Source organism: Eurosta solidaginis, chromosome 1 (assembly GCF_040869045.1).
Source record: "Eurosta solidaginis isolate ZX-2024a chromosome 1, ASM4086904v1, whole genome shotgun sequence".
In the NCBI taxonomy this organism is placed as follows: domain Eukaryota; kingdom Metazoa; phylum Arthropoda; class Insecta; order Diptera; family Tephritidae; genus Eurosta; species Eurosta solidaginis.
In genome coordinates, this window is record NC_090319.1 from 342,488,360 (window position 1) to 342,502,196 (window position 13,837).

The window sequence follows — 13,837 nt, forward strand, 5'->3', positions numbered from 1 at the left end:
TAAAGCTTTAATAGAATATGAGAAAGTAGCGTACTATTTCGTGTAACTACCCCACCCCTAAATGGCAACCCTACTCAAAAATGTCTCTATTGTAATGCGGAGTGAAATACCTTTCGTTTGATACCCATATCTGCACATCTCATGCAATTTTTTTTAAATTTCGAATAGGTGGCAACCCTACTCAAAATGGCCCTATTGTAATGCGGAGTGAAATACCTTTCTTTTGATAACCATATCGGCATATCTCATCCAATTTTTTTTAATTTGGAATAGGTGGCAACTCTAAATGGCAACCCTACTCAAAAATGTCCCTATTGTAATGCGAAGTGAAATACCTTTCGTTTGATACCCATACCTTATGCAATTTTTTTTTTAATTTCGAATAGTTGGCAACCTTGTGAAACATTCTGAATGGCAACACCTAGGTAGAAAGCCTTAGAAGGTGAAACATTATCTCTGTGCCAACTGTCATTTAAATCGGTTGAGCCGTTCGCGAGATCTTTCGGCTACACAAATATACAAGAAGTGTTCGTTTAAAGTTATAAGATTTGGCTATACTGAATATTTGAGTTATTTATCCGGCGGTACAGCGATTCGAACGTTAGCAGATTGTACATGCATAATTATCAGGAATTTCCCAAAATTCGTTACAATATGTAGATGGAAATAACACACCAAGCAAGAATGATCAGCATGTACTTTGTTCAATGCCAATGATATTAAATTGTCACCATGCACTGTGTATACATATGAATTAGAGGTTTACGCCGATCACTTTATCGGCGGCGGCGGCGTAGGCTCTATTATATACCGACAGCGCGCCGGCGTACGCCGGTAGTCTTACTTTAAAAAGCTTGATTTTTCGATTTAAAAAAATTATATTTAGGAAAGGTTTTTTTTGTATGTATTTAAGGAAATCAACGTTTTGGCCATTTTCGGTTTCCTCATTCGCATACTTCTAGGCGTTTCTTCTTCTAGAATTTACTACTTGTTTACCAGCTATAAAATCACCAGCTATAAACTACAGAGGCACGTTTACAGCTTCTCATATGCGCGTGTATATGTGAGTGATACTTCTACCGATGATTGCATACTTTTGTGAGTATCTCAGATGTATGCAAATGTTTGTGCATATCTCTCTGCTTCTTGTATGAACCTATGCGTAGACACAATTATTGATTTGTTTATGTCAATGGTTCCCAACCGGTGGTCCGCGGACCACCGGTGGTCCGCGGAAGCCAAAATATGGTCCGCGAATGATTTGAAATTTAACGGTTGGTAAACAAAAACTATCCACATATGGCAAAGTATTTTGTTTCTGTAATTTGAGCCTAATGCCAAATCGTATTACCAAAAAAGTTATTACGCCAAATTTCGCTGCTGTAGGACCCCCCTCCATAAAATAAGAATACATAAGTGAAATCGGAATAGCGATTGTGATTTTCTTAAAAAGTAACAGCTATTGAAGGTAGCAGTCACTCTCTTCACTGATACTGAAAAAACAGTGCGTCGCTCATAACTAACCCAGTCATTTGTTATATTTCAGTTTCTGTAATAGCATTTCGTATTACTTTACTGTGTGAGGAAGAGAATTGATCATTACTGATCGTTGTTCTTAACTTTATTTTTTGAATTTGTCCGTTAATGGTACAGGTAAGTAGACATTTTAATTAAATTGTTTTCGTTGGTCTAAAAAACTTCGATTTCTGGAATACCATGTACATTTTAAAAGCGTATATTTCTGTTTAAGTGAGCTCACGATTATGTGTAAATGGTGTTGAATCAGTGCATATCAAATTGCTGTTGTGATTTGTATATGATTTGATATGATATCGTAATTTTAATGAAACATCAATATAGGTATATGCATATGCACATGTGAAGTAACATGGTTCAATTACAAGGTTACCTATTCCATGCAAGGAAGAACAGCTGATGTTCCTTGTAAGAACACTATCGGTTAGATAACTAGAGGTCACGACTTTAAATGTTTATGAACTTCTAAAAGTCGAATTGATAATTCTAGTGCAAAGATTTGTTATTCGTGGGTTCGTAGTACATTTTTTTTTTGTTTTTGTGTATAAAAAATAAGCACCTCCCGTGACAAAACCAAAACAAGTAAGTATCGATTAGTTTTCCACCTGCTTACTTGGTTATGCATTTGTCACGAGAGAGCTACTTACTTGGATTTGTTGTGTCACGGGAGAAGCTAACTTAGGCTACGCGCACACTGCAACCGATTTTTGTAGTCCGGCACGGCCGGCAAATTCGAGCGCGTTCTATTTGCACGGACGAGCAAAAGTTTGTTTACATTCGGGTGAAATCGAATGAAACTTGCGAGCACATTTAAAACACATGTGTGCGGATGTGTGTTTGCTGATGGACGACAAAAGTCCGTTGCAGTGTGATCGTAGTGTAACACCAAGATAAATATTTTTTATAATGTCTGAACTTACGGTTTTTTTCCTAGTTTGTATTTAGCTCTATTTTTTTTTTAATTTTATTTTAAGGACAAGGCGCCCAAGAGAAAATACGACAATAACTACATAAAGTTTGGATTTACCTCGATAGAAAATAAGGGAGAAATAAAACCACAGTGTGTTATATGCTCAACTGTCCTCGCAAATGAAGCTTTAAAACCGGCGAAGTTAAAACGCCACTTAGACACGGTACATCCGAATTTGTCTGACCGTCCAGTAGAATTCTTTGAAGGAAAATTAGAAAACCTAAAAAAAATGAAACTCGGACCTAGTGGTACGAGATTTTCAGCATCACAAAAATCATTAGTAGCTTCGTTTGAGATTTCTAAATTGATAGCACAATCTAAAAAACCTCATACAATCGGGGAAACGCTTGTGAAACCCTGTATGATCAAAGCCGTCGAAGAAGTACTGGGATTAGAGGCCAAGAAAAAAATTCAGGATATACCTCTGTCCAATAACACCGTCAAGGCCCGAATTGAGCTAATGTCAAATGATATAGAGGAGCAACTTGTTTCAAAAATCCAAAAATCTCCATTTTTCGCTTTGCAGTGTGATGAATCGACCGATATTTCAAATTGTTGTCAACTACTGGTATTTGTTCGCTTTTTAGATGAAAACGTAATTAAAGAAGAATTATTGATTTCACGGGAGCTGGAAACAACATCGAAAGGTATGGACGTCATGAATTCAATAGCGGAATATTTTGGTAAGCATAATCTGATGTGGGATCACCTCGTTTCTCTCTGCACTGATGGTGCTCCAGCAATGTTAGGTTCACGTTCTGGTTTGTCGACTTTAGTTAAACAGAAAAATCCCAATGTAATAACGTCACATTGCTTAATTCATCGCCAGGCATTAGCTTCTAAGACTTTACCCGTATGCCTTAATGATACGTTGCAAATGGCCATAAAAGTTGTGAATGTAATTAAAAGCAGCGCATTAAATACACGCCTTTTCAAAAAGTTGTGCACTGATATGGAGTCTAACCATGAAGCACTTCTTTTTCACACAGAAGTTCGATGGCTTTCGAAAGGTAATATGTTGGCAAGATTGTACGAACTAAGGGCAGAGGTTGAGATATTTCTGGTTGATAAAAAATGAATGATATTTCAAAACAGTTTACTAATCCGACGTGTCAGCTAAATTTGGCTTATCTTGTGGACATTTTCGAACATTTGAATAAACTGAATATGCAACTGCAAGGTCCCGGAAATAAACAATTACAAAACGTCGGAAATATATTCATTTTTGAAGACAAACTTCGAGCTTTTATTTGCAAACTTCAGTTGTGGATAAGTAAACTTGAAGAAAAAAATTATTCTGCGTTTGCGACATTTAAAACTCTTGTGGAAGACAAAAAGTATGGCTCGAGTGTAGCAAATATCCAAAAAAACGTTAAAACTCATTTACAAATGTTGATTGATGAATTCAATCGTTACTTCCCAGAATATGCCGAAGAAGCTATAGTTTATCAAAAACTGATTCGTAGCCCTTTTACCATTAACGTAAGTGAAGTTGCTGAAGGAATCCAGGAAGAACTGATAGAACTCCAAAATGACAGAAACTGCAAGGATGCTTTTGAATCGAATTCAATAGAGTCGTTTTGGTGTAAAAAAGCTATTTTTTATAACAAACTTCGAGAAATTGCCTTGCGTTATTTGATATGTTTTTCAACGACTTATTTATGTGAGCAGGGATTTTCTGCTTTGTTGGTAATTAAAAACAAGGCAAGGAATCGTTTGGAAGTAAGTGATGATCTGCGTGTAGCTTTAAGCAACAGCATTAGTCCGAGGATCCACGAGCTCGTACAGAATATACAAGCTCAAAAATCACATTGATACAAAATTACCGAACATTTTTTAAATTTATTTTTGTGTACATAAATACCCATTGAGGTTTTAAATAAAGTTCGATTTGATTTTTAAATTTTTTTATTATACCTACTTAACTAGTGGTCCCTGGCACCAACAGAAAGGTAAAAGTGGTCCCTGGCCTAGAAAACGTTGGGAACCACTGGTTTATGTAGATACAAGTGACTGCCTAGTATCGGCTTAGAGATGATTTTATGCCTTAGTGTTGCTAATATTCGTCACACTGCCCTTCACCTAAGTCTGATCGTCCCGATCAGACAAATTTCCTGATCTAAACGCTGCTAGCATCTCCAAATGAACCACCCTTCTATTTCGTGGTTTCCCAATGGTTTGTATGCGGTAAAAGGTATCAGTGATCTTCTTCACAACTTTGTACGGGCTTTCCCAACTGCACCAAAATTTGGATGGTACACCTTTCCGCCGGTGAGGGTTATATAGCAGTACCAAATCTCCCTCCCGGAAACCTTCCGAATTATTGTTCTTGTCGTACCTGTGTTTCATCTTAGTACTCATTATCCTGATTCGTTCCCTCACACTCTGTTGTTTAGCCAATGAACTACTTCGTAGAGCTTGCGCTTGACGGATTGGCTTTGCATAATCAGTATCGTTCCCACGTTTCACAACAGTAGTGCGCCCTTGCTTGAAACTACCCTGGCATTCTTTCTGGGGAATTCTTTCCTTCGTTTTTGTGGGTCCATTTGGTTTTGTCAATGCCAGTGTTTCTCTCGCAGGTACCTTTGATTTCGTTTTATTTGGCCCATTCGATCCATCAACCTTTGCCCGATCTACTGCCTTTGACTTTGTTGGTATTTGTCCAATCGCCTCCACCAGTACTCGATTACTGCTGAACCCTTTCTCCAAACTGAAGTTAAGTGGTACATCCTGGTTCTTATAACGCATAATCCTTCTTCGCATGTCGATTCTTATGCCATGGTCAACTAAGAAGTCCACTCCCAATATGACTTCATCAACGATCTCCGCCACAACGAATTTATGTAGAACCATGACCTCCCCAATTAAGACTTCACATATCACTTCTCCCTGGACTTGGTTATACTCGCCAGTAACCGTACGCAACCTTGCTCCAGGTAATGGCTTTACTCTCCTGTTGGCCAAATCAGATCGGATTAAGGAATGAGATGCGCCCGTATCTACAGTCAGTACACGCTCCTTGCCATCCACATTTCCTTTGACGGTAAGACTGCTCGAGTTTCTTCCAATTTGCGAGATAGATATCGCAGGGAATTCAATAGCTGGGGCAAGTTTTCGATCTTTACATCGGACTCGCTCTTGCTTATCTCCTCCAGCTTTACGTTTACGACCAGCCAAGTTGGAACTACCAGGAACGGTGCTGCAATGACGTGCAATGTGCCCTGGCTTTCCACACTTAAAACATTTGATTGCAACATTATTCTTCTGTTGCGTTCCTTTTAAAGCTTCCAAAATTGCATCTACCCACTCTGGCCTTTCTACTTCCACACGGCGTGCTTTGAAAACTGGCTTACACAGAAGCGATGCTGTTTCCTGAATCAGAGCATGTGATACCGTTTCTGCGAATGTAGGTTTTGGGTTTGCGTATATCGCTCGCTTCGTTTCGACATCCCGTATTCCATTAATAAAGCCCTGGATTTTTACCTTTTCGGTGTATTCCACGGGTGCGTCCGCATTCGCTAAATGTGCCAGCCTTTCAACATCCGATGCAAACTCTTGCAATGTTTCACCAGCCCTCTGAAAGCGGTTCAGTAACTCCATTTGTTATATCTGTCTCCTATGCTCGGTTCCGTATCGTCTCTCTAGAGCAGCCCTCAACGCTTCATAGCTGTTCCGTTCGTACTCTGGAATAGTCTGTAAGATTTCGGCAGCTGGTCCTGTCAATGCTACGAAGAGTGCAGCAACTTTATCTTCAGCATTCCAGTTGTTCACTGCTGATGTCTTCTCAAATTGAAGCTTTAAGACCTGGAAAGGAACAGATCCGTCAAATAAGGGCTTTTTACCTTTGAATAACTCGCTGAAACTGCTGGGCGATTTAGTTGTAACTGCTCGATACGTGCTCTCAAAGCATCCACCTCGGCCCCGATTTTTTCCTCAAGCTGTAAAATTTTTGTACCCCGGGCCTCCAACTTCGATGATACCCTTATCTCCTGTGCCTCCAGCTGCGAGGCTGATTAATTCCTTCCATCTCCATAGCGTCTCGTAGCCGTGCTTGAAGTTCGATCTTATTGCCGGTTGTATTCAATCCACGCTTCTCCAACTCCTTTTTCAGTTGCTGGATCCTTAATTCACTTAACTTTGCCATGTCCTTGTTGTCCTCTGGAATTTATTCAACAATTCCTTTTCTGACACCAATTGTAACGAATTTAGGGAAATTCTGCTTAGTTGCAACTTCCTGCTTACGTTCGTATCGCTATACTGTTGAATAAATAACTCCAATATTCAATAATGCAAAATGGTCTTTATTAGAATACTTCACAATAACAGTTATACTTCGCAACCAATAGCGTGCTTAAATCAAACTGATTGCTCATGCATCAACTTATGCTGCTTTTATACTCTTCGGTTTCCTCGTTCGCATACTTCTAGGCGTTTCTTCTTCCTTACTTGTTTACCAGCTATGAACTCACCAGCTATAAACTACAGATGCACGTTTATAGCTTCACATAAGCGCGTGCATATGTGAGTGATACTTCTACCGATGATTGCATACTTTTGTGAGTATCTCAGATATATGCATGTGTTTGTGCATACCTCTCCGCTTCTTGTATGTACATATGTGTAGACATAATGATTGATTTGTTTATGTAGATACAAGTGACTGCTTAGTATTGGCTTAGAGATGATAGTATGGCTTAGTGTTGCTAATATTCTCGTGGCACAGGGCGCATCCAGTTTTTCGATATACAATTCCCGATGATTAAGGGCTACAATTCCCGATGTGCGAACAGTAGCAATCCCGACCACCAGTCGCTACCACGCCCCCTGACCCTCCCACTATATGCCAGCACAGAAGCTATAGGACTGCGACTTCGACCTCATATGTAACTTCGTCGACGTCATCTTCCTAGAAGCTCTAGGTGTAGTTCCGAAGACTTTCGAACTGATGTTTTTGTCGCGCTATGCTGCCGAGCTACACCAGGGAAACACCTTGAAAAGTTAAGGAGCGACTATTCGGTCAAGGATGCCGCCGTCGAAATCATAAGTAACCTAAGTGGATGTCATTGCGTAACTCATGGGTGAAAACCGTATAATCCTCGGCGCATCTACATAATTAAAATTTTACAAGGGCCCTGGATACAATTTTTAAAATGTTGACGAAAGTTTGCAGTCGTTTGTGTTCACAACATTGATTTCAATAGTCTTCATTAAATCAAAACCATATTTTATAATGAAATTCGACCGATTTTAAGTTGAAAGATGTTAAGGTTATACGCTCAGTCCAAACTGTTGTTTTCCCGCTCTTTGATACAAGAATTCATTATGAATAACCGCGTAGCTTCAGTTTTCAAACTAGTTCGACTGTCCACTGCGTTAGTCTAGTAGCACACCCGGCCATTTGTTCGACTGTCTGGGGAAAACTTTTGCTTCACCACTTTTAGTGTTCTTGCGAAGGACAAAGCCCCACCTGGTAAATATATGTATGTGCCTACGTATTCACATTTGTAAAAGGAGCCCTAACGTGTAGGTGATATTTAAACTTGGTTGATAGGCTATAATCAATGTGATTCACTCCAAGGGTCTAGTTTTGGATAGTGCCGTCAACTTTAGGAAATGTCAAACAGGGAGACTTGGGTATTGAAGGGTGAAGTGTGAAAATCAAAATTGACATTTCCGACGCTATTGTATAGTTTCGCAAATAAACAACAGGTATTTAAATGTAAGCCCAAGTGATTTTTCAAACCCTTCTCATACGTCTATATATCCTCAACTTAAGTATGAGGTAAGAATCATTTCAAAAGAGTGTTTATGCCCCTAGAACCTACCAAAGGAGTTTTCATCACTGATTTTGCTTATTCCTTCAGCCAATCGCAATGTAAATTTTTTTTAAATCGGCACCTTGTTTGGGTAATTTGCTTTTTTTTAACAACTTTATTATAAAACTTTCCTTTAGTGTTTTGTTTTAAGAACTTGGTGAACTGGGTGATGCAAAGTCCGTGTTAAGCTGACATCGAAAGGGCCCGTTTTTTTTAATAACTTTTGAACAGTTAGAAATAGTAAATTTTCGCAATTAGTTTCTTATAACTGGCAGTGATGCGCATGAACAATAAATGGCCTAAACAGTCTTAAACGAGTAGAAAATATAGTAACGCGCCGGACGCCGCCGCCGCCGCGCCGATATTTTTGACATTCGGTATATCTCGAATATGAATATCGTGGCTCCTTCGAAGTTTTCGATGCATAAACAATAACGGATTTGGATATATGTATCTCGAATGTGTACACATAAGTGGTCAAGAAGCTCACTAGTAGCATTTAGAATATCTCTTAGAAGCATGATGTTTGTAATGTATCGCAATTAGAATTTCAACTCTTGCTCATACAGTTAGATTGTAAATTGAAAGCACCTTTATGGTCTATTCCAAACCTATTCATCTGATGCGATTTCTTACCCCGATGTTGGAAAAGATTATTACATCATACGCCTAACCGTGGCGCCTTATTTTAGGCTTATTTATGCTACAAATAAGCCTTATCACTAAGGTAAACCAAACAAGTAAAGGTGTCTAAATTCGGGTGTAACCGAACATTATATACTCAGTGTGAGCTTCAATTGTACATTTCATTTCAGATAAATTACTTTTCTAGAAAACACGTGGCACCGCCCGTTTAAAAGAAAATGTCACCTCATTTCCTCTTACAATAAAACTTGATAAGTGAAATATCATTGATTCAAAACTATTTTTTGCTAAGTTATAGCTTATTATTCTAGTCTACGACCCTTTTAAAAATCTTTTATATAAAAGTGGGCGTGATCTTCAACCGTTCTCTTCCATTTTTTCGAGAAATATTTAAGGAGAATATGTGTACCCAATTTTGTTACGATATGTAAATTTTTCTTCGAGTTATGGCTCCCGAAACATAGAAAATTGCTTAGTCATAAAAGGGGCGATGCCACGCCCATTTTTTTTGAAGTTTTTCCTATTTATTGTTATAAATCCACTTGGGAAATTAAATACCATTGATATAAAGCTCTTTTTTGCAAAGATATTGCTTATTTTATTCGTCGACGACCCTTTTTAAAAATCGTTTATATAAAAGTGGGCGTGGTCCTTAACCGATTTCGTTAATTTATCTTCAAAGCAATCCTTATAGTAAAGGGAACCTCTGCCGAATTTTGTTACGATAGGTTGAACGATTTTTGATATATGATTAATAATATTTGTAAAATTGATTTTATTACAAGTGGGCGGTGCCTCGCCCATTAAAAAAAAATTTTAATTTTTATCCAAGAGCCCATGGCGTAACGGTACAAGGTGGCAGCATGGAGACATACTTACAAACATAAATAAAAATTTAATGTACTTTGTTTTTGTAAATTCGATGGACAAATGTCAAAATCGTACTGCGCCGGAAGTTGATGTATCAAATCAAATAAAAAAAGTTTATAATCAGCTGTCCCATGCTGCTACCTTGTATCGTTGCGCCATGCAAGAGTCTCAATATCAGTTCACACGTCAAATTTCAACATTCTAGGTGTATTATTTACTAAATAATCAGGTTTTTTGTGTTTTCAAAAATGATATATATCTAAAAAGTGGGCGTGGTTATCATCCGATTTCGCTCATTTTCAATACCAATCTATTCTGGGTCCAGATAAGCTCGTGTACCAAATTTGGTGAAGACAACTCAATATTTACTCAAATTATCGTGTTAACGTACAGACTGACAGACGGACGGACGGACATGGCTCAATAAAATTTTTTTTTCCACACTGATGATTTTGATATATGGAAGTCTATATTTTTCTCGATTCGTTTATACCTGTACAACCAACCGTTATCCAATCAAAGTTAATATACTCTGTGTGCAAAGCACGCTGAGTATAAAAATAAATGTTTCATAGACTGAAAGGATACACGATAAATAGAACCTTTCTTTAGTCGATAATTTTGGTAATATTTTTAGGAAACTGAATTTTCTTTTTACTAGGTCATAAGCCTTTTGGCCACATGAAGTAAGGCTTATATAAGGTTAAGTTTTGCTGGATAGTCTTAACAAAAGCGTTACGTTATCCGTACTTGAATTACTGTGGTGTTTATAATTGAATTTCGTTTAAAGAAAACAAACTCTTCTTTGAAGCTTCAATTAAGAAGATGACCATAGGACTAAAAGTGAACAACAGTATGATGTGTTGCATGATCATTTTTGTATATGTTTTTTCGCTCATTATTATATATGTATGTATGTATATATATAACACTCCATTGATCAAAACCTTCGTTATTTGAACTGTGCCTTTAATATTGGCACGTAGTCATCGTATTGCGCATAGTAAAAATTACCAGCAACAGCTGCTCCCAAATTATATTTTGCGATGTAATTTTTTGTCTTCACATTGATTCGGCCCTCACGCGACCTAGTATAAAATAAAAAAAAAAAAACACATAGTTAAATTAAGCATTTATGTACTAATTTTTTTAGGAAACAACATAATTACGTTTTCGATATAAATTTCGTTGTCTCAATCTTGCCCTCTTGCTGAAATACTAAAAAAATATAACGATGCAAACCCGTACCCTCTGGTGGACCACAACCGATTTATTGACCATTAGTAACGTTGTTTCCAGGCACATTAACTACAAGCCAATGTAAAATCTCCCCTGCCGTTGGCTCGGCTCGTGATGGTGCATCGGGGTCTACCATTATCAAGGTATATAGTGCATCGCTATCAGCTTTCCAAGTAACTTCAGGTTGATCCTTAACCTGTGTTGGCGTAAGCTCTTTGCCCGCTTCAACTTTTACGCCACTTGAATATGAAACCTGGTAAATAAAAGGAATGCAGTTAGCTTTGCGAAAAAAAAACTTTAAATTAAAAATGTTCACCTCCACCAAACCAGTTGGCCTCGTATCAATAACGTCTGGAATAATACTGGCAAAATCCATTGCTAGTTTGTTTCTATTGCTTTCAGTTCAGCACTGTATACCGGTTATGATAAATATATTCTTTTTATAGCTTAGTTGTTATCAATCAAAATGTAATGTACATACTAGAGGTTAACGCCGGTCAGTTAATCGGCGGCGGCGGCGTAGACTCTATTATATACCGGCGGCGGCGGCGTGACCGGCGCGTCGAAAAAGTGATCGGCGTAAACCTCTGACTTGAATGGCTGGACTTCAGAGTATCACATTGTCCACAACTAATGAATATGGAAACAAATTGCTGACGTCAATGGTATGTTTGACGATCTGGAACAATATCATTAACTTGCGGATGAGTATCTGGGAGGCTTGTAAAGCGAAAATTAAAAAAAAATAATATTTGGAAAGGTTTTGTTTATATGTATTTAAGGAAATCGACGTATCGGCCATTTCGGAAAGATCCGCGGTTTTTGCCTCCAAATCTCGCGGATCGTTCAAAACATTTCGGGAATAGAGAGGGAGAAATACTTAAAATGGTCAAACTTTTGTAGTTTAGTTTCACCGAAGGAGATGTTCTGCGCTAACTCTAATACCCTTCGTCGGCACGATTTCTTTAAATAATTTGTGGCTAAATGCTGGTCGCGTACAAAGGCGACTTACGGTTGCTATCAATTATCTACTAATAGTCATGACTCTAGTGACACAGTTTTAACGATTAGCGTCAATGCTGGCTTATCCTTGATCGCGCTTTCGGCTGTTTCTAGGAGCTACAATTCCCGATGTGCGAACTGTAGCAATCCCGACCACCAGTCGCTACAACGCATCCTGGCCCTTATACCATATGTCAGCACAAAAGCTATAGGGCTGCGACTTCGAACTCATACCTTCGTCGACGTCACTTTCCTAGAAGCTCTAGGTGTAGCTCCGAAGACTTTCTGTCGCGCTATGCTTCCGAGCTACACCAAAAAAACACCTTGAAACGTTAGGGAGTAACTATTCGGCCAAGGATGCCGCGCTCGAAATCATAAGCAGTCTAAGTGGATATCATTGCGTAACACATGGGTGAAAATCGTATAATCCTTGGCGCATATACATAATTTAAACTTTACAAGGACCGTGGATAAAAGTTTTAAAATGTGGACCAAATTCAATAGTCTCAGTTTTCGGCGTTATGATATAAGAGCTCATATGGATGACCGCCTTCAGTTTTTAGACTAGTTGGACTATCCCCTATGTTAGGGTAGTAGAACACCCGGTCATTTGTTCGACTGTATTGAGAAAGCGTTTGCTTCACCACTTTCAGTGTTCTTGCGAAGGACAAAGCCTAACCTGGTTAAAAAATGTGCCTACGTATTCATATTTGTAACAGGAGCCGTCACGTGTTGGTCATATTTAAACATGGCTGATAAGCTATATCCAATGTGATTTACTCCAAGGGACTAGTTGGGGATAGGGCCGCCAACTTTAGGAAATGTCAAACTGGGAGACTTGGGTGTTGAATGATGAAGTCTGAAAATCAAAATTAAGATTTCAGACGCTATTTTATAGTTAAGCAAATAAAGTGATTTTTCAAACCCTTCTCATACGTGTTGAAGATATATGCAACTTAAGTGTGAGCTGAGAATCATTTCAAAGGAGAATTTAAACCACTGGAGCCTACTAAAGGATTTTTGCATCACTGATTTCGGTTATTCTTTCAGCCACTCGGGATTTAAAATTCGGCACGTTTTTCGGGTAACTTGCTTTTTTAACAACTTGAGGACAATTTGAAAATATGTTCGATATTTTGGGACATTTTATTTAAATTCATTGTTCTTTATTCATTTTTTTAAAGAAATGTGCGAAGTGAGCATTTTAATTTATTATATAACTTGTCTTTAAGTGTTTTCTCAAATAACTTTTGAATGGTTAGAAAGTGTTAAATTTAGCAATTGGATTTTTATAACTGGCAGTGATGCGCATCCCTTGATACCCCTTTCGACCATATCGGACCAATTTTCGAGATGAACAATAAATGGCCTAGACAGTGGTAGTAAATATAGTAACGCGCCGAACGCCGCCGCCGCCGCGCCAATATTTTTGACATTCGGCGGCGTTTATCGGCGGCGTATATCTCTAGTACATACCCCTGACTCGCCTTGCTTTGCAAACGATTTGATAAATAAGCCGAAGCAGCACACTTAATACTTCAAATAAAAAACCTATACCAAGTAAAATTATAAGACTACCTTTATACAAACGAACCAAAAGCAGCAGTTATGATAGATTTTGATATTATGACGTTATGATGTTAAAATTCACCAATATCGCCCCTCTGTTTAAGGGAAAGTATGCAGCTGGTCTTTGGTTTTTATTAATTTGTGGCTAATATTAGCATTTCGGTTCAACACTATGCTATCACTAAATAAA

At 38.2% G+C, this 13,837-nt stretch overlaps 2 protein-coding genes across 3 annotated transcripts; one reads left to right on the plus strand and one right to left on the minus strand.

The window, feature by feature from the left end:
• The first annotated feature begins 484 nt into the window (after nucleotides 1-484).
• Nucleotides 485-4,394, plus strand: LOC137244530 (SCAN domain-containing protein 3-like). Of its 2 annotated transcripts, none has more exons than XM_067773610.1 (3): nucleotides 485-600; nucleotides 1,547-1,653; nucleotides 2,511-4,394. In XM_067773610.1, exons 2-3 carry the CDS (start codon nucleotides 1,645-1,647, stop codon nucleotides 3,582-3,584), a joined length of 1,083 nt encoding a protein of 360 aa, XP_067629711.1. In that variant the 5' UTR covers nucleotides 485-600; nucleotides 1,547-1,644; the 3' UTR covers nucleotides 3,585-4,394. The 2 variants fall into 2 exon arrangements, with proteins under 2 accessions (XP_067629711.1, XP_067629722.1); XM_067773621.1 differs by having other exon boundaries at nucleotides 549-584.
• Nucleotides 4,395-10,485: 6,091 nt separating this feature from the next.
• On the minus strand, nucleotides 10,486-11,478 carry Pebp1 (Phosphatidylethanolamine-binding protein 1). Its single transcript, XM_067773635.1, has 3 exons — nucleotides 11,393-11,478; nucleotides 11,007-11,329; nucleotides 10,486-10,925 (listed from the first exon to the last, which is right to left on the minus strand). Exons 1-2 carry the CDS (start codon nucleotides 11,450-11,452, stop codon nucleotides 11,108-11,110), a joined length of 282 nt encoding a protein of 93 aa, XP_067629736.1. The 5' UTR covers nucleotides 11,453-11,478; the 3' UTR covers nucleotides 10,486-10,925; nucleotides 11,007-11,107.
• Between the last annotated feature and the right edge of the window lie 2,359 nt (nucleotides 11,479-13,837).

Coding starts and splice junctions, on each gene's coding strand:
- Pebp1 (XM_067773635.1), bottom strand. CDS start 11,452: ATGGATTTTGCCAGTATTATTCCAGACGTTATTGATACGAGGCCAACT. Junction 11,330..11,392: donor GGCCAACTGGTTTGGTGGAG/GTGAACATTTTT, acceptor TTTATTTACCAG/GTTTCATATTCAAGTGGCGT.